The following is a 25,382-nucleotide window of genomic DNA, read 5'->3' on the forward strand; positions in this document are numbered from 1 at the left end:
GACAGTTGCATATGTAGATGCAAATATATATGGATCATTAGACCGAAGGCAGTTTGGATACAAGGAATAATTTTTAACCTTCACCTTTTAGTTTCAAATTATCCCTCATGCATCCAAATATGTGGGATAATTTTGAGCTAAAGTAGATTATCCCTCCCAAAATCCTCAGCCCCTTCAAGAGGTGACAATGGGGCTAAATTTGAATGTCCCCTACAAAAATGTGAGTATGCACACACACTTAGACATAAGAATGGAAGAGAGAAGGTGGGCATTAGCCCATAAATTCAAACAATCCATCTTAGGCCAATCCTTAATCTACCAATTCAAGACTAAATATTATCCCTCAAAAATTAGCCATGGGCTAATGTTCCAAACAAGATCCAAGCAATCAACTGCAGAGCCACAAGTCCTCCCAACCAAAATGGCATTGGCCATTTCAGACTTCAGAGCCTCTTTGAAGTCTGAAACTCCGACTTTTTTTGAAAGGAAAGTCTGGAACTCTGAATCACTGGCAGGCGAAAACAAGGGGCCCGTTTGATTCTAATCTAGATTTCCTAGAACAAATATTCTAGCCTCCGCATGAAGGACCAAATGAAATTTATTTGCAAAAACTCTTTAGGGATGGGTATAACTTTTCGCGATGAATCTAATGACAGTAATTAATCGATGATTAGCTATAGTGATGCTACAGTAATCATCCTCAAATCACGCGGTCAAAAAACTTGTAAACTGGCTTTATTTGACACCGTAATTACTGGTCAAAGTGTTACTATTTTCTTGAAAGAACCAAACCAAACAGGATCAAACTATGAACTTTTCGATCCATTCGGGAAGCATCGATTCTTCGCAGCAAACCGCAAACCCAACGGGAATATGGGATTGCGCACGGCACGGCACGCACGCACGCACCAACGGCCGACCTGGAGCACGTGCTCTGCACAGCACAGCGCCGCTCGAGGAGGCGATCGACCGGCAAAAGCAAGGCACCCCACGGCCTGCAAGGCCTCGAGCCCTCGATCGCGGGTCAGGTCGCGCGCCGGCCGCCTACAAATACGCTCCGAGTCCAGACCTCTCCATCCCGAGACTTTTTTATATTCCCGGTGTTGCAGGCACAGGGACAGCGGGATCCATAGCTTACTAGTTGCTTTGTTGCCATGGCGAGGAGGTCTTGTGGTCTGGGGCTCGCCTGCTTCGCCCTCCTGGCCGCGGCCGCCGGCGCGACGCAGTACAAGGTCGGCGGCGACAATGGCTGGGCCGTGCCGGCCGCCGGCGCCGAGCCCTTCAACACCTGGGCCGAGAAGACCAGCTTCCAGATCGGCGACACGCTCCGTGAGTGCCAGCCGTAGCATTTTGAATTGATTCGATTCCCCTGCTCCCTTTCTCCTCAAGCTCCGGTCAGGCATTTGAATGGATTGTCTTTGGCGTGGCAGTGTTCGTGTACCCCAAGGACAAGGACTCGGTGCTGCTGGTGGAGCCGGCCGACTACAACGCCTGCAACACCTCCTCCTACGACAAGCGCTTCGACGACGGCAGCACCACCTTCGCGCTCGACCGCGCCGGCATCTTCTTCTTCATCAGCGGCGTCGAGGACAACTGCCGCGCCAACGAGAAGCTCATCGTCATGGTCGCCGGGGCCGGCGCGCCGGGGGGGTCGCCCTCGCCGACGCCGTCCGCGCCGGCGCCCTCGAGCGGCGGCGATGCCAAGGCGCCCCCTTCCTCCTCGCCCAACGCTCCGGCGGCCAAGAACTCCACGGCCAAGGGTGCGCCTCATGCCGCCGGCGGCAGCGGCAGCGACAAGAACGGCGCCGGCCTCACCGTCGCTGGTTTCCTCGCCTCGTTTGTAGGCTGCATTGCCTATGCCACGCTCGCTTTCTGAAACCCTGTGGATGCAGTGATTTCCGTCGTGTAACCGTGTGTGTGAACAAAGTTTATCTTTTGTGTTCGTTCTACGATTCGGCAGAAAACAAGTGCTGGATTGAAATCTGATCATAATGCTGACAGCATTGGAGTGTAAGAATGTGTCCTACGTTAGTTTCGAGTAAACACCACATTCCACAATCACTGAAGAGTGAAGAATAACATTTCAGAATTGGCTGCTGCAATTTATTTTTTATACGGCAAGGCTGCTTCAACCGGCACATCAACAAAGCAACAGAACTGAAATAGAAATGCAATGATTTCAACTTGGGTACTGGTCACGTGTATCCTCACTTAGCATATTCGCGTCTAATAAGTTCGCATCTAATAAGAACAAGTTCATCAGTTCCAATGGAAACAGCCTTACCACAGATGAATCAATCTAGGATCATAAAACAAACAATGCAAGCATAATTAATTGACTTGAGATTGCTTGCATAATTTTGACCAAAATTTTCTTAACCAAAAATATTGACGAATTGTCAGTCACAATTCAGAACACTGAACAAAACAAAACAAAACCCAAGCTTCACCAGAACATTTAAGCTATATAAAGAATATTCAAATAGGGGATTCTTGTAGACATCCACAAAATTGACAGAAAAAAAAGACATCTACAGCTTCCTTCCTCTCCTGCCACCCTTTCTGCGAGTGCTGTCAGTGGGAACAGGGGTCACATCCTCTGCAAAAACAAACAGGCATCATATTACTGCTATGCCCATATGATTGCTCTTGTTCATTACAGAGACTTGCATGACATGAGAAAACAATGCGGTTTTGCTAGACAGCCCAGAAAAATAATAGTATAGAAAACAATACATCTACATTCTTCAGAAGTATTTGAAGGCTGTCAAACTTACCAATGCGTCCGATTTTCATGCCAGATCGAGCGAGTGCCCTGAGAGCAGACTGAGCACCAGGTCTTGTTGCCCCAGTGGCGCAGATCTTAATGTGCAAAGCAGTAATACCAAGCTCCTGAAAGTTTAATGAGTAATGAACAGACATGAAAAAAGTATTTTAAGGAAACTGGTCCGACAAGATAATTATGTTCACATACAAACCTTGCAACGCTGGGCAACATCCTGAGAAGCAAGCATAGCGGCATATGGAGGCGACTCGTCACGATCAGCTTTGATCTTCATGCCACCTGCAAGAAATAAGGTATGATTTTGTTTCAAATTTGTTGTCATCATATTATAAGAAACAAAAGATAGGATCGTACCAGTGATACGAACGAGTGTCTCCCTCCCAGACAAATCAGTGACATGCTGCATATTGAGGCCAAAGCTCATCAGATCAGACACTTGCAGTGGCGAAGTTTAGACTGAGCATGTGATTGTCAAAAACAGCACTTACGATGAATGTGTCATTGAAGGATGCAAAGACATGAGCTACTCCAAAGTCGCGCAAGGGCTCGCCGGGCTGCAGCCCTGGGTGATGGCCAGGGCGCCCATGTGGGCCGACGACTGGAGGGAGGGACTGGATCCACGGGACCTGCCTTGCCAGCGGGCGGCCTCCGTCAAAGACCCAGGAGTAAAGGTTGTACGGCGCACGCAACCGATCCATCTCCCCAATTTATTTGCTTTAGTGATGGATGAGGTCACAAGAGATATACAAAGTGAGATCTCTTAGTGTATGCTCTTTTGCTGATGATGTGGTGCTAGTTGACGAGAGTAGGACATGGGTTAATAGGAAGTTAGAGCTGTGGAGACGCACGTTAGAGTCGAAAGGGTTCAGACTTAGTAGGACCAAGACCGAGTACATGATGTGCGATTTCAGCGCGACTAGGCATGAGGGGGAGACATTAGTCTAGATGGGCAAGTGGTGGTCCAGAAGGATACTTTTCGGTATTTAAGATCGGTGCTACAAAAGTATGGCGACATTGATGAAGATGTTAGACATAGAATTTCAGCTGGCTGGTTGAAATAGTGGCAAGCTTCTGGCATCCTTATGCCACAAAAGCTAAAAGTCAAATTCCATAGGACATCAATTCGTCCGGCGATGTTATACGGTGCTGAATGTTGGCCTACAAAAAGGCGACATGTCCAGCAACTGAGTGTAGCAGAGATGCGGATGTTGCGGTGGTTTTGCGGGCACACAAGGAGGGATAGAGTCCGGAACGAAGTTATTCGGGACAGGATCGGTGTGGCACAAATTGAGGAGAAACTTACCCAGCATCGGCTGAGATGGTTTGGACATGTCCAACGAAGGCCTCCTGAGGCGCCGGTGCGTAATGGGGTTCTTGAGCGGGTCGATAATGTAAAGAGAGGTAGAGGTAGACCTAAACTGACGTGTGATGAGTCGGTTAAGAGAGACCTTAAAGATTGGAATATTTCTAAAGGGATAGCTTTGGATAGGAGCGCTTGGAGACTAGCTATCAATGTGCCTGAACCTTGAACTTATTTCTTTTGGGTTTCATCTCTAGCCTACCCCAACTTGCTTGGAAAAAAAATTATGTTGTTGTTGTAAATTACCCAATCGGCGCACACAACCGATCCATCTCCCCAATTTTGAATTATAAATTACCCCATCAAATTATAAATTACCCCATCAGCACTGTAGTCCATCCATCGGCTAAGCTTCCTTTGCCTTCTTCTTCCTCAAGCCCCCCCCCCCCCCCCCCCCCCCCCACCCACCGTAGCCTCTTCTATTCCACTCGCCGTCGGCTTACGACCGCGCGCCGGGGAGGGACGTGGACCTGGACAAGGTGATGCCGTACATCAGGCGCTGCGTGGACGTCAAATGCGGCATCAAGCTTGTCAATGAGAGCAGCAGCCAGTGGTAATATTTGTCTGACAGGCATGCTATGTGGCTCAAGAAGACATGAGAAAATAAGGCACCAAACGTTGAAGAAACATTCAGTAGATAGGTGAATACTGTAGATGCATACGTTATACAGAAAGAAAGGTAGAAGAAAGTGAACTGTGGTGGTAATCTTGGTGTTTTGACTAATAGTGGAACAAGTGGTAATCTTGTTAACTTATGGGTAGACTTCAGATACTGCTCGCAAAAGCAGCAGAGCACAGGCAACACCAGACTTGTTTTCATCTGTTCCCAATCTGCCAGAAATGCATTGCCTTCAGTAATGCAGCAAATGCTGCTAGTTCCATGGAGTACATGTTGCAACTGTTTGTTTCAACCAAAATTCGTTATGGAAGTATCACATATATCCAATATGCATCCAAACTCTGAGCTAAAAATTTGCAACATGGGAAACAAACTCTATACTGTAGGATAAACACATGAACACTACATCATTGGCCTGGCCGCCACCACTTCCTTGGAGGTGGTGGTGGTGTGAGGATCTCAAGCATGGTTTCCTTCTCCCTTGGAGTCAGCGGAACCCCTCGGACAAGGTTCAAAGCCATAATGTGAACATTCGTCCTTTGCCTGTGCTTTTGGTAAGCCCAGATGCCAGCAGCTATACCACCCACAATGACCTGCACAGAATGTACTCAAATCAGGTGAAGAAACGCTTTGTCTCATATTCAGAAGAACAGATTTATTAGTGTAAGGATCACCGGGGTGTCCGACCCTAGAGGGGGGGTGAATAGGGTCGCTAATCGTTTTTTAACCTAGGGCTCAATCTAATTGCATAAGATAAACCTAACACGTCCTACACATGCTAGTTATGACTAAGGTTTATCTATGCTACCCTCTACTTACCCCAAAAGACTTGCAACCTATAGCAAATCCTAATCAAACTAACTAAGAAAGTAAAGGTAAGTAAGAAAGAGTAAATGCGGAAATATAATGCGGTAAGTAAAGCGGTAAGGGAGAGGATATGCAAACTCCCGTGAAGACACCAAGACACACGATTTAACGTGGTTCGGTTAGAACACCAAAGCCCCTCCCTACGTCCACGGCCACTTGTCCAACACGAACAAGTGTGATGTCGAGTCTCTTCGCTTGATCACCGTCTTGCGTTGGCCACCAAGACACCCGGCAAGCAAAGGCTAAATGCCACCAAGTCACCAAGACGAGGTCACCGCCACCGTCTATCTCGAAGCGTCACCACGGCACCGTCTTCACTATCGGAGCTTCTCACCAAGAGGGGTCTCCTTCCCCGCACAAAGTGTCGTTGCCTCTCCACACCAAGTAGGAGAGTCACACGACGAGTACAAGTGTTTGCTTGCCGCAGCAAGACTTCTCTCAAGGGAGCTCTCGCAAGAACTAATCCCTAATCAAGCACTAAGCACTCTAACAAGTGTGTTTAAGCCTATATGATGTACAATGAAGTTCTATGATGGTTGGAGATGATCTTTAGCTCTTGTATACTTCCTTGAACTCCAGCCCTCTCAAATGACCCGACCTAGGGGGTATATATAGGCAGCATAAGCAAATATAGTCGTTGGAGAAAAGCTGCCAGAAAACTACGTAACGCCGGTTAATCCGACGTACCCCAAAAGCCATCATCGGTTCAACCGGTGTATGTAAACTGCTAATTGAAAAACTAGTCGTTAGCAATCAACCGGTGTATCGCCGGTTTAACCGATGTAATCAACCGGTGTATGTAATATTAGCGTCGGTTTAACCGGTGAGTGTAACTTCTTCACGTTCCTCCAAAAACCACCTCTCTGGACAACTGAACCGATGCAATTGACCGATGCATCGTCGGTTCAACTGGTGTAGGTATTTTCCTCGGTCTTCATCTGCCAATGCACCGACGTATATCACTTTCGTAGCGTCGGTTCATCCGGTGTAAAACCCTAGCCCGCAGACCTTCTCTGTGATTGCACCGGTGAGTTCATTTTGCCCTACGTCGGTTTAACCGATGATAGCAAAATGCCTCAATCCTTTTCCCTTGGACCGAAGAGCTTTCAGGGCGCTGCCCTGAGACCCGCGAGGGGCGGCTCCCCCGTAGGGGCGGCCCTTCGGGCCTTACTACGCCTCTCTTCTCTTTGTCATCACTTGAACCTAAAAGCCTGAGAATAGTCATCTTAACAATCACATTAGTCCAAGTGGTGTGTGTGTGTCATCAATCGCCAAAACATTATATTGAAATATGGCATGAGAGGCCATTTTCGCTACAATTAGGTATCTGGGGATTTGATAAGCAACTAGCTCAATTAGCATGTCTCAGAGTAGCACAACCCATTAAAAAATTACTGGCAGACAAATGGAAACATGTACGAAATGCTAGATCTCAATTAGGGCTTACAGGTGAAAGCCATATCCCAGCAGTCTGAAGATCAAACTTAGGGGCATATAAAACTGTTTCTCCATACTCATCCTCTAGTTTCTTGTAGATCTCTTTATCACTCTTTCCTGCTTTTATTTCATCACGAATGAGCTGCAAAATGCAATATCATTACTGCCTGACAGAAAATACAAATTGTTTAATGTACAAAAAACATTATGCTGTTAAATTAGCATTATTACTGAATGTTGTTTTTTCCTCATTAACATACATGTCAACAATACGTTCCTGATTGTGCAACCAAATATACAAAATATTAACATCTTGGAGACTAACACGGTAGCATTAAGTTTCCAACTATCAAACCACATGGTGAAAGCTTCAGTTATCAAAACAACCTTCAAAATGTGAGATGTTTTATATGCCAAGAATTGACAGGCCCATCATGTATAAAAGAATACACACTGTCTTGAGATATTTCTTCTGTGGAATGGTTACCACTGAGAATGTGAGATGTTTGTTATCATGATCTTCAGTTCCCTAAAAATTATCAAATTTAAGCATGCTTCTGAAAGCAGTAAATTTATAAAGAAAATATTTTAAAAACAAATGATTGCACGAAAATAGATTCCATCTTACAAAATCAGGAGTTTCAGAACTACATTACTTCACTTTCCAACAAGTCTTATCTGCTCTAGGTCCATAATTGAATGGTTGGTTCACCAAAATACAGAAACAAACACATCACAATGTCCACACATCTGACAAATTAAGTTATAGAATGACTAAAAACAGCCCAGTTAAAGCACAGTTCTTTAACTACCAGGAGGAAATGTTAACTCAGTTATTCAAGGGCAGATGCACCAAGCAATACAGCTGCCTTGAGATGCATCCAATAAAGTGGAAGCTACTGCATTTCCATTTTCAGTATCCAAGATGTAAGTCTAACTTTGCTTCAGATAAATAGTTGAAGTTGCAAGGAAACATTGGAAAGGAACACATAACAATATGAGAAAATCTGACTTATTCAGTTAGAGAATGACCAAAAACTACAGTTAACATGAGTTTTTGTAATGACCAATAGGCAAGGTAACTCATTTATTCAAGGGTAAAAGGAAGAACCTTTCTAAGGAGAATAGCAACATCAGCTTGTGAATCTTCAATTGATTGGCTACCACACTCAGTACATCGAACATTGTGGCTTATATTTCTTGCACGGTTTTCAATGATCTGCCTCTGCTTGACATCTTCCTCGGCTGCCATAGCAAAATCCAACTTACTCGAATCGTGTTATAACAATTAACTAGCAATGGATTGAGCCTGAGAGAGAAAAAAAGGGGGGGAGGGGGCAAACATGTTAAGTCATAGCTTGTGCCATTACACTGACATGAGAAGAGTTACACAGGAAGTCAGGAACAAATTGCGTTGACTTTTGTTCAAACAGAACATTAAACCAAAGCATCCATCGGTATATACCAAACCACCAACCTTATAAATGACTAATAAAGTCTAAGAAAATATTGAGAGCTCAACCAAGTTCTGACACAAGAAAAGATAGAGCCATCAATTTGGAAAGGGAGAGTTGACATGCTTTCTATTCATTAACACCAGTTATTTTCCCAAATCTTTCCTTCAGATCCAACCAAAATATGGCCTCGATTATTCACAAATTTTAAGATCCAAATTGGAGGTCTGAAAACGGAACATGGAGCTTTGAACCTTTTCATTGGAAATTCAGTTAGACTATCAGCACCGAGTATGCACTCTGAACCGAAAAGTTTAGAAAACTTTCAGCTGAGTGTTCGAATCATCAATATCAGATTGAAACTACTGCATTTTCTTAAATTGAACCGCAACTTCTGAAAACTCGCAAATAGAAAATAGAAAGGAAAAAATAACACCTTGTGGCTCTATATGGGGAAGGGTATTTAGAAGGGAAGTCAAGGAGTGGAGGTAATCATCGGCGATGACGCAGGATATCAGTTCAGCTAGAGCAAGAGGGGAGGCTGGGTTTACGGCCACTGCCTCCTTGGGGTTACTCCACTTGCACCGCCGCTGGCGGTGAACAACGGTGAAACACTTACTCACAATTCGTCCTACACTACAATATATAAACTTGAAATCATTGTACTTCCGGATTGCTATATAGCGGTTCTAGTGGATGTTCCCACATGTATAGCAGACACCGGCTGATTTTATTTTACCCCTAAAAAAGAAAGAAGAAAAGAAAAGGGAACAATGAAGCTTAGCGCCCGCCGACGCCGGACTCGGGAGCGCACGTAGAGTGGCGCCGCCGGGTTAGCAGGGGCGGGCCCAGGATTTGGTAGGTATTCAAAATTTCAAATGATGTAATCGAGTTTCAGAAATCTCACTGTGCTACTGCATTGTTGTGAATTTTTCATCAATTTCGTAAATTGCAAAGACAGTTTTCACTGACCTTGATGTTACGGGCTCGGTTGCCCTTGCTTGAATGCTTGCGCCTGCTGCCGCCTGCCTGCTGGATGCGGCGCTGCGCGCCTGCGCCTGGCCGCCGAGGTGCCTAGGCCGGCGCGCGCGCGCCCCGCAGCCCCTCCGCGGCTCGCCGGCTCTCCAGCGCCCCTGCCGACCGCGCCTGGTCGCCTGCCCGTGCAGCGCGCCGCTGCCTAGGGTTGCGGCTGGGATTGGGGAATCGGGAGCCGGGAGGGCAGGGGTGGGCTGGGGAAGATCATGGTCCAGGGGGAAAACGTGGGCCGGCGGTGGGAAGAGGGAAACGGGAGAAGTAGGCTGCTTCACGTTTTGAAGCCCGTTATGCTGTTCATTTTCGTTTTTTATATATACTTGAGATGAGACTTGAGAAATGCTATTTTTTTGCCAAAGATAATAGATATTCAACTGAATATCTTTAAATAACACTGGAACCACATCTGCGGGTTAGCCTTTTCGGTTTGAATCCGTGGTGGAAGGGAAACTCGGCGGTGGCGCTCGGCGCTCCAACAACTTCAATTCCAAGACAATGAGCAGCCGCGATGCTAAAATCACACCACTACAGTTTCACATCGCACCACAACCTACGAATCCGCGCACGAACTTGGAAGCCACTGCAACGACAGGCAGGAGGTAGACCGAGATCAAGGCGGCGGCTGGCGGGGCGAAGTGATGTCACCGCCGGAACCACGGGGAGGAAAGTGACGCTGCAGTTTTATACGAGGGCGGCGCACACGAGATAGGAGGTGGGCTGCCGGCCCGCGAGCTTCTGTAAATGGGCCGAGGATGCCATATACCGGGCCGGTAAAAAAGGTAAGGTTCCTGACGGCCTACTAGTGAACATCATTCATATTGGGCCCGTATTATAATCCAAAGAGACTGCCATTCCTGGGCTTTCTGTGGCTGGCGTATGGTTTCAGCCCATATGGTTCGAACGGGGATGTTAGGTGTCATATTTTTCAAAATCGTATATCTAAATTAAAATATGACTGTACCACTGTATTCTTTATGAAGAAATCTTCAAATTAAGATCATATTTGGATGAATTTTTTATGTGGAACATTTTTTTGAAAGCTGAATAATTTTTTTAAGCTAGAATAATTGTTCCAGTAATATAAAAGAATATTACAGCTTATGTGATGGTTTGATCGTGACTTCTAATATTTCTGAACTATTTCCATTCAAAAAGCAAATAAACACAATAAATAAAATAACTCCATGAATCATTTCTCAAAATCAAATTCGACGGTCACCGTTGTCCAGAGAAAAAAATGTTCGTGTCTCGGTTCCTGCGCCATAGAGCGCACGGCAATGGCAGCTCGCCTCACACGCTTCCGGCACGTGGACAACGCCGTGGACGGAAAACGACGCCGGCCGCGTCCCGGCGTCCGTGCGCTCCGCCGCAGATCGCCATCGCCAGCCGTCGAGCGGTCACGGGTTTCCTGGCACCCCAGGCACCACGGGAGGACAGGATTTTCCGGCGTGCGCACGCGGAGGCGGAGCCCCGCACGGGCGCGCCGCGGCGCGCCAGCCACGTCGCCGGCCCGGCCGGCACCCGTCGCCGTCGCAGCGACGACGCCGACGCGCCCGCGCCGCATTAACTCCGCCGTTGAACGCTCGCGCGTCGTCGAGTGCCCCGGCTCGCCGTCTCCTCCCAAACGAAAGACAGCATGTGCCGCCATTGCCCGCGCGTGCCGATCGACCTCTCTGGCTGGAGTTCACGGGTCACGGCTAGTAGTGACTTGACGTGCAAGCTAACGGGATTCGCACAGTTGTGCGATCCGCCTGCGAGAGGCGACGCCGCCGTCCACGTCGCGCCACCGTATGGCCCATGGCGTGCACGGCCCGCGTCTGCAGCTGCTCGTCGTCCGGCATAAATACGCCGCGCCCCAATTGCACAAGGCACACAAGAACTCGTGCAGCTGCAAGCCACGCCAAATAAAGCTCATCAGCAAAAGCCCGTGTTGCTTGCTGCAGAGCCAGCAGAGATACTGTGACCGTCTTGTGTGTTTGCTGGTTAATCGTCATGGCGAAGGCGCGGACGGCGGCGAGGTTCGCGACGGAGGTTGCGCCGCCGCCGGTGGTGACGGTCATGCGGCGGAGGAAGGAACCGAGGAGCCTAGACACCATCGCGGAGGACGACAGGGAGCAGCTGGCGGACCACCAAGGCTTGGCGGCGGCGTGGTCCAGGAGGGAGCGCGCGGGCCGGTTGATGAGGGAGCTCGGCAAGTCAGCAGGCGCTTCTCGGACGCCCACGGCCAGCAGGCCGGCGCCGGCGGCTGGGAGAGTGGCCACAAGCTAGGCCACCGGTTGATGATGGTAGAGCGTCTAGTTAGTGAGCCGTGTGAGCGTGCGGGCCGGGGGGAGGAATAATATTTGTAATCATTCATGATCGTCCGGGTAACTTTAATTTCTTAGGCCAGATGATAATAATAGCATAATGCTTGGTGAAGTTGAATTTCGTCCAGCTTCAATTTTGCTCAAAATAACTGTGATGGCTCGTTAATATCAATATATATGTATGAACGTAATTTGCTATTTGCAAATTGAAATGCCATATGTTTGTGGCATACTGCTCGGAGGATCTCTCAAAGCAGGTTTCACATCAAACACCCTTAAAGACAAAATCTTGGTTGAAACAAGGGCCGTGTTTGGTTTGGGCTGAAAAAAAATTCGCGAAAACTTTTTGCACTTTTGACCACTAATTTAGAGTATTAAAAAAAGTCTAATTACAAAATCACCTGCAGGGACCTCTGGTAAATTCGCGAGACCAATCTAATGAGGCTTTTGACGCACGATTAGAAGATGGTACTGTAGCATCACTGTAGCAAATCATAAATTAATCACCGTCATTAGATTTGGTCTCGAAAAGTTACACTCATCCGTGAAAAGATTTTACAAATAAACTTTGTTTAGTACTCCATGCATACATTTGTCTTTTTGTGAAGAAAAAAAATTCGTCGTCTCAACCAAACACGGCCAAGGTATGTAATCCTAATTTTAACGATGTTTGGTTTATTTATTTATTTTAATTTTCAAATTATTAAAGCCTAGGCTTTTGTACCATCTAGAATGGTCTAAAGAAGGGATAATAATTGCACTAACGGCCCTACCTCGAACTCTAGTTGCAGTCGCCCTCCTGCTTTGACCAAGTGGCAAAAGGAAATGGCAATTGTGCACTGACTTAATCAAACCGGGGCAATTATGAAAAGTTTAAAAAACTGAAGGTGGTCTTAGAGTAAGAGTAATAATACAGTCTTCTGCTGGCTGTAAGAATTTTTGCAAATCTCTCAGCCTACTTGTATAGTGGTTTTTTTCAAAAAAAAACTTGTATAGTGGTTTATGTCTTCATTATTAGGGTAAAGTCTGTTTTTGGACCTCAAACTATCACATTTGTTCGATTTTCGACCTCGAACTGCAAAACCAGACATTCTACACCTTTGAACTAACAAAACCTTGCAAATTACCCCTTGAGCCAAATCCACCCCGGTTTTCAGCCACGTCACCCATCCACGTGGCGCCAGTAGCCACGCCAGCTTCTCCTTTTACCCTCTCCTCTCTCTTTCTCTCATAGACAGGTGGGACATGCGCCTGCCGCATCACCCGTCCGCATGCGCCTGCTGCTGTCTCGCCGCCGCCGCGTCCTTCCCTGCGCTCCCGCTTGCCCTCGCACGCGGTTGAACCCCGCCATAGCCACGCGCGGCTCCGGCCGCTGCCGCCATGGCCCCACACGAGCTAAGGGGGCGGCGGCGGATGGAGTAGGGGATGGGGCAGAGCCGGCGCTAGGGAGGAGAGGAGGGAAGGGCCGCCACAGCTCCATCTCCACAGCGCTGCAGCTCCGTCCGCCCATGGAGCGCCGCGGCGGGCCTCGCGGGGCTGCGCCGGGCCCACGGAGCTGCGCAGCGGCCGGGCCGGCGAGGGCCAGGCACGGCGGCCTCCTTCCCCCTCCCCTGCGCCGCCTCCCTCCCGAGCTCCGGCGGTGGCCCTCCGCTCCCCATCCTCCTCGTGCGCGGGGCGGCGGGGCGGGCCTCCTCCGCGGGCGGGCGAGCTTCGAATCGGCGGGGGGGCCTTCTCCCCGGCGAGCTTCAAATCGGCGGCGGGCCTCCTCCTCCCCGGCGTGCTTCGAATCGGCAGCGGGCCTCCTCCTCCCCGGCGATCTTCGAATCGGCCGCGGGCCTCATCCTCCCAGGCCATGGCGGGTCCACGCCGGCGCCCCCTCCCTCCTTTCCCTCGTGGCCATGGCGGGCCGCTGGATCTGCCCGGGGCCATGTTGGCGGGCGTGCCATGGGCGGAGGAGGGCCTCGCCGCGGCCCCAGCCATCCCCGGCGGCACGCCTCCTCGGGCGGGTGAGCAGTGCGCCGCCGCAGGGTCCATGCGGCGGAACAGGGGCCATGCTGCCAGCCACGTCACAAAACTGCTGCCACGTTATAGCAATACCGGTCTGGTTTCGGCTCGGGGGTATTTTGCACGGTTTGGTTAGTTCAAGGGTGTGGGATACCCGGTTTCGTAGTTCAGGGATCAAAATTGGACGATCGTGATAGTTCAGGGTCCAAAAATGGACTTTACCCTCATTATTAATATATGACCCACTTGTTTCTCTTACAAAGTTCATTGATTCTTGTGTCGAAGCTCGACGCAAGCTTACAACTCCTTTTTCTCTCCCTTCTCTCCTCTCTCCTCCACCTCAGCATTTAGCTCTTTTACAGCTCATCATAATACTTGTTCTTATAATGGGAAAACCAATCAAGGTAAATGATGCAAATGCTTCTGCAAAGAAAGACGTACAGGAACCAGGTTTAAGTGTTTAACAAGGTACTCTATCCTCAGTTCCTCACTCTGTAGAAACGTGAGTATACCTACCCAAAACTTCCCTAGATAAATTTCCAATTAGTGCTACATTTTTCGGATCACAAGAGTCTATGTCGAAACTAGAATCAGACATCCTTCGTTACCTAGTTTGTTAAACCTCATGTTTAGAGATAAAGTGCGTGGTCGCTCAGAAGCAGGGCATCTTTCTTTTTTCCCCCCTGAAACTAAGCAAGGCATCAATTGATGGCATTTGTATAGGTACTTCCCACAGCTTCAAATAATATAGGTACAGATTTCTCTACGGACGGCCTTAAGGAGAGACTATGGGCATGTTTGGTTCTGCGCCACGCATCGCCACTGCTATGGTGCCCGTGCCATGCTACAGTCCCACCACATAACAGTAAACGGCAGTGGGAGCGGATAGTGTCGCGGTCGTTTTGGCCGCCACAGTATGTGGCTCGCCTAAGATGTGGCGTGGTGGAGTGTGGTAGTGAACCAAACACGCCCTATAATACAGCCATCACGTGGCTTGCTATGCTTGTGAGCACCATGTGCGGTGACTCTGCAATTCACTCTCTTCCACACTAACATAGTCCTATATGCAGAAACAAGTATAATTACATGATACATTACATGCAATGTGGTTTCAAAATTAAAAATATCATAAATACAAAAATAAGTATCCAAGTTAAAATCCGATTAGACCAATGCGTTCCTCTCAACAATACCTTCAAAACAAGACCACACTAGCATATGTTTAGATGACAATTTCTTCATGGTAGAAAATGCTTTGTCTTTGGTCTAATCTACTTATTATTTTTCAAAACATGCTCATGTGTTTCTTAAAGGTTGCTTATTATAAGTTGGTTGGGGAACTGAGTTCAATAGTAGATAATGATGTCCATGATGTAAAGAGAGCACCGATGATATGAAGGCATTATAAGATGATTAGGTAATTAGGTAGAATGAGTTTTTTTTTTTGTCAAAGATGTACTCCATCCTCCATCCGTCCCTTTTTCGGGAGTGTGGGCAGCACGCTTTCCGAGCGACAGTTAAAAATGGACAGAGGGAGTAGGCAATTTTGATGAATACTCCTAGGTATTTTATTTGATTTATTAACATCTTTTTTAGTTTAGCATAGGTAAAAAATCAACGCATTAACATGTGGATGCGAACGGACGTATAGGTTAATTGATTAGATAGCTCCAGAGCGCTCCCCAGCTTGTTTTAGGAGGTTTTCTTGATTAGAAAGTTGGTTGCTTCCTCTACAGCGGGGCCTTCGTACCCTCTGGATAAATTTTAGCATACGTGGACGATACAAATCTATACTAAGATTCTATATGTACAACCAAATCTACAACTCAGATCAACAAACCGTGTTCATCTTGGAATCTATCGGATGACCGAATTCCTTAGTTGACGCTCGTGCGTTGGGACGCATTGCAGCGAACGCCTCGTATTAGTTTACCTTCTCTATCCACCGCCCTTTCATCTTCCCGATATTTCCTCCTACCCCCAAATATCGCCGCACCGTCATCCTCGTCGTCCTGCATCCTCGCCTTGGGGGAGCCGCGCCTGGAGCGAAGCGGGGACCCGCGCCGCCCGGTGGTTCGTCCTCGCTGCCGGGGGGAGCCGCGCCTGGAGCGAAGCTCGAACCCGCGCCGCCCGGCGATTCGTCCTCGCCGCGGGGGGAGCCGCGCCGGGAGCCAGGCGGGGATCCACGCCGCCCGCGATTCTTCCTCGACGAGGGGGAGCCGCGCCGAGATCCAGGAGGGGATCACGTCGCCCGGCGATTCATCCTCGTCGAGGGGGAGCCGCGCCGGGGATCCAGGAGGGGATCACGCTGCCCGACGATTCGTCCTCAACGAGGGGAGCGCTCCGGGGCGGGCTCGACTGCGATTCATCCTCGGCGACTGGAGGCGCTGCGAAGGGAGGCACGACTCCACGCGGGGCCCTGCACTCCAGTGGTGCACCGAAGGTGCTGCATCCTCGTCAAGGTGAGCTCCTTCCCTCGTGCGCTCACGTTTTTGGGAAGAGATGGAAGCCACATCCATGGCCAGGGGCGAAGCCACGTTCATTTTGCACAGGCACCAGGGTTCAAATCAGATTACAGTGTTGTTTGTTAAAGCTTTGCTTGGAAATTTTGAGTCCAATGTATAAACGATGAAGTTGGGCACCAGGGTCTTCTCTGATCTAGCCTCGTCCTTGTCCATGGCGTTTGTCTTCCGCAGCGCTCACATCGGTTGACAACTAGGACGAGGCTCCAGAACTCATTGCGCTCAGCGTCTGCCGTCATTTTTTATTTGGGTTCGTGTGCCTCTATGTTCGTTGCTGACAGCAGAATTTTTTTCCAGGTTCCATGTTTTGGGAGCTATGGTGATTCAGTTATCGAGACGCAGGCAGTCTGTGTTGAACCTGTGCAGTGTTTTTGGGACCATTACTAAATCCCCTATTGAGGTTAGCTATCACAATTTTACCTGTGCTCTGCTTTTCATTCAGCACTTCACACCACCATAGATATTGCTTACTAGTTTTTATGCCCAATATGGCCACAACGCACTGTTTTTTTGCAGCATCTGCCCGCATAAAACCAGAGCACTAGTGTAGTTATCGGCCACAATCTTTGTAACCCAGTACTAATGAAAGTTTCATTGATGTCTACTGAGAACACATGCTAGTTAATGATTTTTGAAGATACTCCTACTGAATTTGCATCATTTTCCAATTTACGTTTGCCCAAATACTAGGTGTTGTAGGATATTGAGATAAATTCATCATATGGAACTGCATGGAAGACCAAGCTAACTTGCTCTTACAATACAATAGATCTCCCTAGTTTCTAAATTCAGAGACGAAAAAACTAGGAACTTAAGGAAATTACACAAATGTATTCTCCTCATTCTCACTGTGATCTTTTTATTGTAGCTGAGTAAATTCTGTCGAGTTGATTTGGGTTCAGGCACAGCAAAGTTTTTGCATTAGTGTACGAAACTAACCTTTCACAATTACAACTTTATTTTTAGTTTATCAATATTTTACAATCTACACTAAAAATTAGCCCTAAATCCTGTTCTTATGATCTACTGAAACTAATGCCACATAAGAGGCCCAACTCGTTGAAAATCATACATAGATCAAAGTTACTTTTTCTAAGGATTGAAATAGACAATGCACGAACCATTTAAGGTCTTTTTCTCCACTATGACTCATGATAATGAAATTTCATTTTTCATTGTAAATTCCATTATCAACATAAAGTTGACTGTTTTAAATATTATATGCCCAAAGCATCTCCCTAAAAAAAATACATGAATCTGGTTTTAGTCGTACCAGGTTAGAGTTGTGAATTGATAGGGTCAAAGTTCTATCTCACGAGCTTGATATATTCACGGGTTGAAAGTTTTAGCATTTGTCTTTTAAAGGTACAGACAAAGGAAGTTTTGATCATTACTTCCAGTCTGAAGATTCTGAAATTCTTTTTCTTTGGTCCAAAGTTTTCTATACATGATTTGCAAGTTTCTTAGTATCTGCATTCAAAAAGTTTTTAAATAGTAGATTCAATGTTTTAAGCATCATTCTTTACAGGTTGAGACAAAGCAAGTTTATGAAGATGAACTTATGTATCAATGACTATAAATTTTTTATCTACTAGGACTATAAATTTTGTATATAGGACTACAAATTTTAAAATGCGCTTGTAGACAGTTCTTGAATTGAGTGTGCAAACTTTTTATAACAGTCTAAACCAATATGTTTGAAGTTCCTGACTACCCCTCATATGAAATGTAGTTAAAAGTTTCTAACATTTGTTTATAAAGTTTTTTGACCTAAGGAGCGCAAAGTTTGAAATGTGCTAGTACAAATTTCCTGCAGCTATGACTGCAAAATTTTGAACTACAAAGTTTTTGATCCAGATGTATAAAGTTTATAATATGATAGTATACATGATTTGAAAGTTTTCTATAGACGATTTCATAGTTACTTAGTATCCGCATTCAAAGTTTTCAAGTACTGGGTTCAAAGTTTTAGCATGTGCCTTCAAATGTTGAGACAAAACCAAGTTTTTGCTCATTACTCCCCGACTGAATATTCTGAAATTTCTTTTTTTGTCCAAAAGTTTTCTATACATGATTTGAAAGTTACTTAGTAGCTGCATTCAAAGTTTTCAACTAGTGGGTTTAAAGTTTTGGCATGTGTCTTTTAGAGGTACAAAGCAAGTTTTTGAATATGAACTTTTTGTATCAGTGACTATAAACTTCTTATCTAGTTGGATGATAAATTTTGTATGCAGCACTACAAATTTGAACCCACTACTTAAAAACTTTGAATGCAGGAAGGGAAGGACGACTCCCCGCGTGGGCCTGCACTTCATTCACTGGTTTGTTTTTTCTTTCTGTTGTTGTTCCCCCCTTCCTCGCTAGTTCTTACAGTTTCCTTGGAATTCATGTCAGTAATCGTGGTAGTTTTGATGGATTTTTGGGGGAATTCATGCCCCCCGTGAGCCTCCCACTCGATGATTGTTCTATTTTGTACATCCGCTTATTTCATTTGACTGCAGTGAGTACAGTTTTTGGTACCCATATCTTTTTTTGTGCCCTTTTTTTCACACCCAACAGCTGCGATAGTGGTATATTTGTTATGAAACTCATGCAAAGCCACGATGGCGACATGCAACACCTGTTCAAACCAGTGAGTACAGTTTTTGGTACCCATATCTTTTTTTAAAAAAAATCATGCCGTAAAGTAATGAATGTAGTTATTTCATGATTTTTTTCTTTCACAGTTCATGAGCAATCATAATAGGTTTTTATATATATACAAGATCATAGGTTGATATTTCCAAGTTCTGGATCACGAAGTTTATTAGTGTGCTAATATGAAGTTCATAGTTGCAGAATTGAAAGTTTTTTAAGGAGGAGGGGGAGGTTACAAAGTTCATTACTGAGCTAGTACAAAGTTCATTACTGAGCTAGTACAAAGTTCATAGTTTTTTGGAATTAAAAGTTTGGGGGAAGGGGGGGGGGGGCAACTGCAAAGTCTAATACTATGGTAGTACAAAGTTATTGGTGTGCTAGTAGAAATTTCATGATTTTCAATTTTTTTGGAGCTGCCAATTCTATTACAGTTCATTACTCAGCTAGTACAAAGTTCATAGTATTGAATTTCAAAGTTTTGGGTGCGCAACAGTAAAGTTTACTACTGTGGTAGTACAAAGTTTATTATTGGGCTAGTACAAAAATCATACTTTCCAGTTTTCAATGTTTTTTGTAGTAGCTAATTCCATTACAAAATTTATGGTTTTAAATTTCAAAGTTGTGAAAACAACAAACTTATCTGTGTGCGTGTAAAAAGTTCATAATTTCAAAGTTTATTTTAAATAGATTTGTCTTTTTTTGCTATAGGAAGATGCAAAACCACTACGTGAATGCATATCCTACTACCTACTAACACATGCATGCAATGAAAAGTACAACAGCCTTGTAGACATAAAAAAAATACTAACCATGCATGTGAGTTTTTTCGTTGATATTTTTTCTGTTCATTCTTAAAACCAGTTTATATAAGTTGAGCACAAGACTTACAAATTTTCTCATTTTTTCGATTTTTTCAGGGTGTGACCATTGGATTCTATCAGTGAAGATGTTGTTTTATGGTTTAAAATAATAGCTATATTCGATGAAGAATATGAACAGAGCTATTAGTTTTTTAGATGATTATATATTCTAGAATGACAGCGAATCAGTCTTCTTTTTATTTATTTCTACTGTAAACCTAAATTTAGAGATTTTTTGAGATTTAATAATAAATCTGAGTTCTACATTCATATGGATATGAAACTCCCCGCCCAATCACTCACCCCACACACCCGCACACACCTGCTATCCCGAAAAAAAAAGAGAATAGAGTAGAAGGCAGAGTACAGCATGGAATTAGCAGTCTAGAGCAAGTCAAGTGCTTGTTCGCTGCTACTCCGCTGGAGCTGCACGTGCGCTGCTTGCTTACCTCTAGCGCTCGTTCGCTGCTTGGTGCCGCGGCGCACGAACGTCAGCTAGCGGCCCTGCACACCAGCAGCGCAACCAACCAAACTAGCGCTCGCGCAGCCGCCGAGGCGCAGCTCCGTGTCGCAGCGCTGTCTCTTGGACGCCGCCATCGTCGCCACCGACGGCTTCTCCGATCAGCGATCCTCTTTGCCCCGCGCGCGCTAGATAGCTAGTTCCTGGTACGGAGCAACCACTTGTATCTGAATTGCTAAATCGATCCTGACGGATTGAAAGCTGCAGGAGACAGATCGAGAGAGCTCCTTGCTTTTATGTGCTCTCCTCCCATGGAGCTCTCCATTTTCCCAGGTGCTCCACCGCCACGTCAACATCGCGCATGTCGCCGTCAGCTTCGACCGGCGGGGGATCTATTTCCCGCATATGGGGGGGGGGGGGGCATCGCATCGCAGAAGGCAGAGCCGGCCGCTGCCCCGCCCTTGCTCCCCCGCCTCCCGGGATCCGGTGCTGCCCCCGGCGCCTCCGCCACCACCCTCCACCGCCGCCAACACCAACCGAGCTCGTCGTCGCGCCGTCCAACCGCCGCCGCGCCGCCTCTTCTCGCCCCCGCCGCCGGCATCGCCCACCGGGGGTCCGGCCCCGGCCGGCTGCGCGGTAACGCCGCCACGCCCTCCGCCGGCCGAACCGCCTCCGCCACCGGGCCGCCGCCGCCGCCGCCGCCGCCGCCAAGCCCCCCCCCCCACCCCAGCAACTCGGATCCATAAGTTTTGCCGCCTCCCGCTACCACCCGGCCGCCGGCCGCTCCGCCCACCTACCACCCATTCCCGCCCCCTTCCCCCTTGCTCGCTGGGGCAGCGCCCCTCTTTCCTGTCGCGAGGTAGAAGATGAACAGGGGAGGGGGAGCGCTTCTGCGATGCGGCGTCTAAAAATCGCGCACGCAATGAATAGATTTAGCTAATCCTGGCAACTGATCGTGCTGGGGGAATTAAAAGAAGAAGCTTGGGATGCATAGGCTGCTGCATCAGGTTATGAGATACAGGCGTGAGGAAATGTAAAAAGCACACGTGTGCCGGCTGCATCGTGCTCGAAAAAGCCGGCCGCCGGAACCATACGTTGGTGTCTGCCTACCATCTTTGCACGTGCGGTTTTCTTTTCCTTTGTGTTCAAGTTTGGAGGGCTTCCCTTCGAAAGTGCTTCTCTCTCACATGCATCATGCGTGATCAATTAGGCTTAAGGAGACATTTGGAGATACCAAAATGAAATTACAATATGAATTTAGTACCTGAGATATCAAACCTTTATAGCGTTTTAATTAGTTCTCAAATATGTGATACCTAGTCTCTTAATAAAACACGTGCAAAGCCACATTTTGGAAAAAAAATGGAGTAAAAACGGAGAGCAATAGCATGATGCATAGGCAAACATGAGTTGACTAAATAGAAAATAGGAAAACATGAGTGCCATTGATAAAAAACGGAGAGCAAACATGAAACCGGAAAATTAATCGAGAACAACCAATCAAAATTGACTAGATAGAGAATGGGAAAAACGGTTTAGCCACGTACACCATATCACTGTGGCTACTCCTGCAGACTTATGCGGAAACATGTGAGTTACATTATTACTACATTTTTGGGCTAACCAAGAATGAACTATGGTATTTATAATTTCTATTAAACCTTGTCACATGTTCAAATGTGAAACTTGATCATTCATATTTTTTGAGGGTCTATCAAGATTCAAGATCAACTTTGAGCTTGTGGGGAGATCAACTTTGAGCTTGTGGGGCTTTCAAAATAAATAACGGATCAGGCTTCTCAGGGTGCCACACCATGCAGCGCCCTCCAACACGTCCTTCAGAGGAAGGAAGCCCCAAAGGAGGAAGAGCCGCTGCCATTGTTGAAAACCATTGGTGAGCTGGCTGCGTGTCAGAGGGTCAAAGATTGCTTTGCCTTGGTATTTAGCATTTGTTTGTGATATGGATGATCCCGTGCTCGATGAGTACTGATGACAGTGGATGCCTTGCTTGTGTGAAGCCGGGTTAGCGATCCTCTCTTGGATCTCCTCGTTCTTTTTGATGAGAACTTTTTATTAGTACAATACCGGCAAGCAAGGCATGTGGTGATGGTATGAGCTGATGATCGACAGGCTGCTCCACGGCCTCCACCTTTCTGAGGTTTGACTTGGCTGCTTTGCCCATAGTCGTCCCTTGTGTCTTGTTGTATTTTTCTAGAGATTATTGTGCTGTATTTATATGCTGCGATTGTAATTCTTTATGGCTCCTTTTTTTCTTTTGTGGCTTTTGGCCCATGTATCCTGATCACGGTCTGCTGGTTTCCGGAGTCGATCCTGTATAATTCACTTTGAATAAATGAAAATCTTTCAGATGGGGTATCTTAGACCCCCGTTGACTCTTCAAAAGAAATAAATAAATAACGGATAAACAATTTATTATCGGAAGACACACTGGTAAGCTTAGACAGCTTAATTGAGCAATTCCCAAACCTCTACAATTTTCTCATGAAACAGCATGATACATTGGCAACTATGATATGGGGCATATATGCATACGCCACTGATTTTTTCTTTCCATAGAACGTTAGCAGGTGAAGAACTCATTTATGACGGGGGTATAACTAGGGGTGGTAATAGGTCATGGCCTGAATGCTCTCTCCACAATTCTATTTGGCTCTTAATTTTTTTAGCTAAAAAATGTAGAAGATTAGAGCACGACCCTTTTAAGATCCGGCCTTTAGATTATCTAGGCAAAAAATTAAATCCCTTTATCACTCCTAGCATGACGGCTCACCGTATAGCAACTAGCTTCCCGGTCGAAAAAATCCCTAAATCCTGGTCGCGCCAGCAACGAGGATTTTTTTTAACCCGCTTGAAATTTGTTTTCACGAGAAGTCGAAATCAGGATTTAAAAAGTACTACTAGAGCCACCTAATCGATTCATCTAGATGCCTGCTTAGGCCCTGTTTGGGACCGCTTTTCTGAAACTCGCTTATAAGCTGAGCAGACTTATCTGATAAGCTGCGATCTGAAGAATCTGCTGTCTAGAAAAGCAAGGTGTTTGGCTGTCCTGATTATTGCTGGTAGATTATCTGTCCTATATATAAAATGACTGCTATACCCCTGATAATACCACTTTTTATTTGTACCACTGATGTAAAGGCAATTTTCTGCATCTTTTTGAAATTTGAGATAGAAATCTAGTTCTAGAAAAATGTAAAGTACAATAGAAGTCAAATTAACTCTCATTTGATCCATTGAAAATGCTACAAAATACTAAAAATTACAACAATAAATCAACCAACCAAATTGCAAGATTGGTAGGAATTTCTAGTAGCATGAATATATATACGAATGATTTCTACTGCACAAAGTTAGTAACAAGATTTCTACTGCACTAATTTCCACCAATTTGTAATTTTTGCAGAGCCACTTGTGCTCACTTTCGAAGTACTGCCCCCTGGTGGCTCGATGGAGGGAGGAGGGCGGAGCTTGCTGGCGAGGGCCGCACTTCCTGGTGCCTGCGATGGAGGACAGGAGCAGAGATTGGCTACCTGGCGGTCCTGCCTGCGCCGCGCGCTCATGGAGGAGAGGGAGGATGGGCGCGGCAGGGAGGAGACGACCGGCGGCGGCGGCGGCCGGCAGCGCGGGAGCCGGAGCCGGAGCCGGAGCCGGCGGCCGGGTGAGCGCAGCGGGAGCCCAAGCTCAGCAGGAGGAGGACAGGGCCGGCGCCAGGGAGAGGGCCGGCGGCCGGCGGTAGGTAGGTGGAGCCGGGTGACGCCCTCGAGATCCAGATCTCGGATGCGAGGCGGAGAAGGACCGAGTGGGAAACGCCTCGCGTTTCTAGAAAAGCGAGGGGGCACCCGCGTTTCGAAACGCCGTGTTAAAGCCGATTTTTTTGCGTTGGCGATCCAAATAAGCCAGATAATAATCAAGGTGTTTGGCGGGATTATTTCGCTTTTTTCGTTTAAAATCTGAGTTAATCGTTCCCAAACAGGGCCTTAGTAACATTGGCGCTTCTTTGATTATTGTCAGTCGTATAGTACGTCGTGTTTAATAGTGCACAAAATTACAGAATGAGACGCAGCGAATCAGAAACTTATTAAAATGTGTGGACGACATGTACACACAAATAAATCTGTACTGTATATATACTATCTGTCTAGCAGATCATTTCTCGTGATGTCAGTCAGGAGCAGCAAGACGACGGCGAGGAGGCGCCGCCGCGCCGGCTCCTCGCCTCCCGCCGCCGTTGCAGGAACCACCGCAGCGACCTCCTCCTCCTCGCCGCGGCACGGTCCGAGGGCCGCGCCCCCGCCGCCCTCCTCGCCATGCCGAGGATCGCGCTCGCCTGGACCTCCGCGTCCGTGACGCCGCCGCCGCCGCGGCCGGACGCCGCCACCAGCATCTGTAACAGCCGGTCGCCGTCGTAGTAGGGCGCCGCGGATGTCGACGCCACCAGCTTCTGTAACAATAGCCGGTCGCCGTCGTGGTAGGGCGCCGCGGCGGATGTCGCCGCCTGCTTCTTGCTCCCCTTCCCGGCGCACGGAGGCGACGCGTCGTCGGCGCCGCCGCCGCCGCCGCCGAGGCGCAGCTCCGTGTCGCACCGCTGCCTCTTGGACGCCGCCATCGCCGCCACCAACGGTTCCTCCGATCAGAGATCCTCTCCCAATTGGGCGTGCGCAAGCTTAGCTAGCTAGTTCCTGGACAAAGATCACACTCGTCTATATCTCGAATTCTGAATCGATTCTGATGCGCTCAAAACCGCAGGAGAATTTCTTGCTTTTATATACGGTGCAGGCAGCGAACGAAGCATTTCCCGTGTGCTCCCATGGAGCTTGTGCTCCGCGACACCACCGGCCCATTTTTCAGGTGCTGGACGTCGCCGTCAGCTTCGGCCGGCGACCTCGCTAATCCTGGCAAGTGATCGTGGGGAATTAGGAGAGGCCCGGGGCTCGTTAGGCTGCATCAGGTGATGGCGTGAGGAGATGTAAACGAGCACGTGTGCCGGCTCGTGATGATGATGCCTTCCTGCTCGGAAA

At 47.2% G+C, this 25,382-nt stretch overlaps 4 protein-coding genes across 4 annotated transcripts; 2 read left to right on the forward strand and 2 right to left on the reverse strand.

Annotated features, from left to right (window-relative positions):
* The first annotated feature begins 1,040 nt into the window (after positions 1-1,040).
* LOC120654727 (early nodulin-like protein 2) lies at positions 1,041-2,058 on the forward strand. The gene is made up of 2 exons (XM_039932346.1): positions 1,041-1,329; positions 1,431-2,058. Exons 1-2 carry the CDS (start codon positions 1,155-1,157, stop codon positions 1,874-1,876), a joined length of 621 nt encoding a protein of 206 aa, XP_039788280.1. The 5' UTR covers positions 1,041-1,154; the 3' UTR covers positions 1,877-2,058.
* A 394-nt stretch (positions 2,059-2,452) lies between these two features.
* Positions 2,453-3,681, reverse strand: LOC120654728 (40S ribosomal protein S14-like). The gene is made up of 5 exons (XM_039932347.1): positions 3,274-3,681; positions 3,140-3,185; positions 2,979-3,064; positions 2,778-2,892; positions 2,453-2,599 (listed from the first exon to the last, which is right to left on the reverse strand). Exons 1-5 carry the CDS (start codon positions 3,481-3,483, stop codon positions 2,532-2,534), a joined length of 525 nt encoding a protein of 174 aa, XP_039788281.1. The 5' UTR covers positions 3,484-3,681; the 3' UTR covers positions 2,453-2,531.
* A 1,274-nt stretch (positions 3,682-4,955) lies between these two features.
* On the reverse strand, positions 4,956-9,780 carry LOC120654729 (cytochrome c-type biogenesis CcmH-like mitochondrial protein). The gene is made up of 4 exons (XM_039932348.1): positions 9,495-9,780; positions 8,180-8,377; positions 7,079-7,210; positions 4,956-5,357 (listed from the first exon to the last, which is right to left on the reverse strand). Exons 2-4 carry the CDS (start codon positions 8,318-8,320, stop codon positions 5,172-5,174), a joined length of 459 nt encoding a protein of 152 aa, XP_039788282.1. The 5' UTR covers positions 8,321-8,377; positions 9,495-9,780; the 3' UTR covers positions 4,956-5,171.
* Positions 9,781-13,787: 4,007 nt separating this feature from the next.
* Positions 13,788-20,159, forward strand: LOC120654318. Its single transcript, XM_039931817.1, has 6 exons — positions 13,788-13,964; positions 15,776-16,326; positions 16,684-16,786; positions 18,663-18,707; positions 19,732-19,839; positions 19,941-20,159. Exons 1-6 carry the CDS (start codon positions 13,788-13,790, stop codon positions 19,965-19,967), a joined length of 1,011 nt encoding a protein of 336 aa, XP_039787751.1. The 3' UTR covers positions 19,968-20,159.
* The last annotated feature ends 5,223 nt before the right edge of the window (positions 20,160-25,382 follow it).

Source organism: Panicum virgatum, chromosome 1N, assembly GCF_016808335.1.
Source record: "Panicum virgatum strain AP13 chromosome 1N, P.virgatum_v5, whole genome shotgun sequence".
Taxonomy (NCBI): domain Eukaryota; kingdom Viridiplantae; phylum Streptophyta; class Magnoliopsida; order Poales; family Poaceae; genus Panicum; species Panicum virgatum.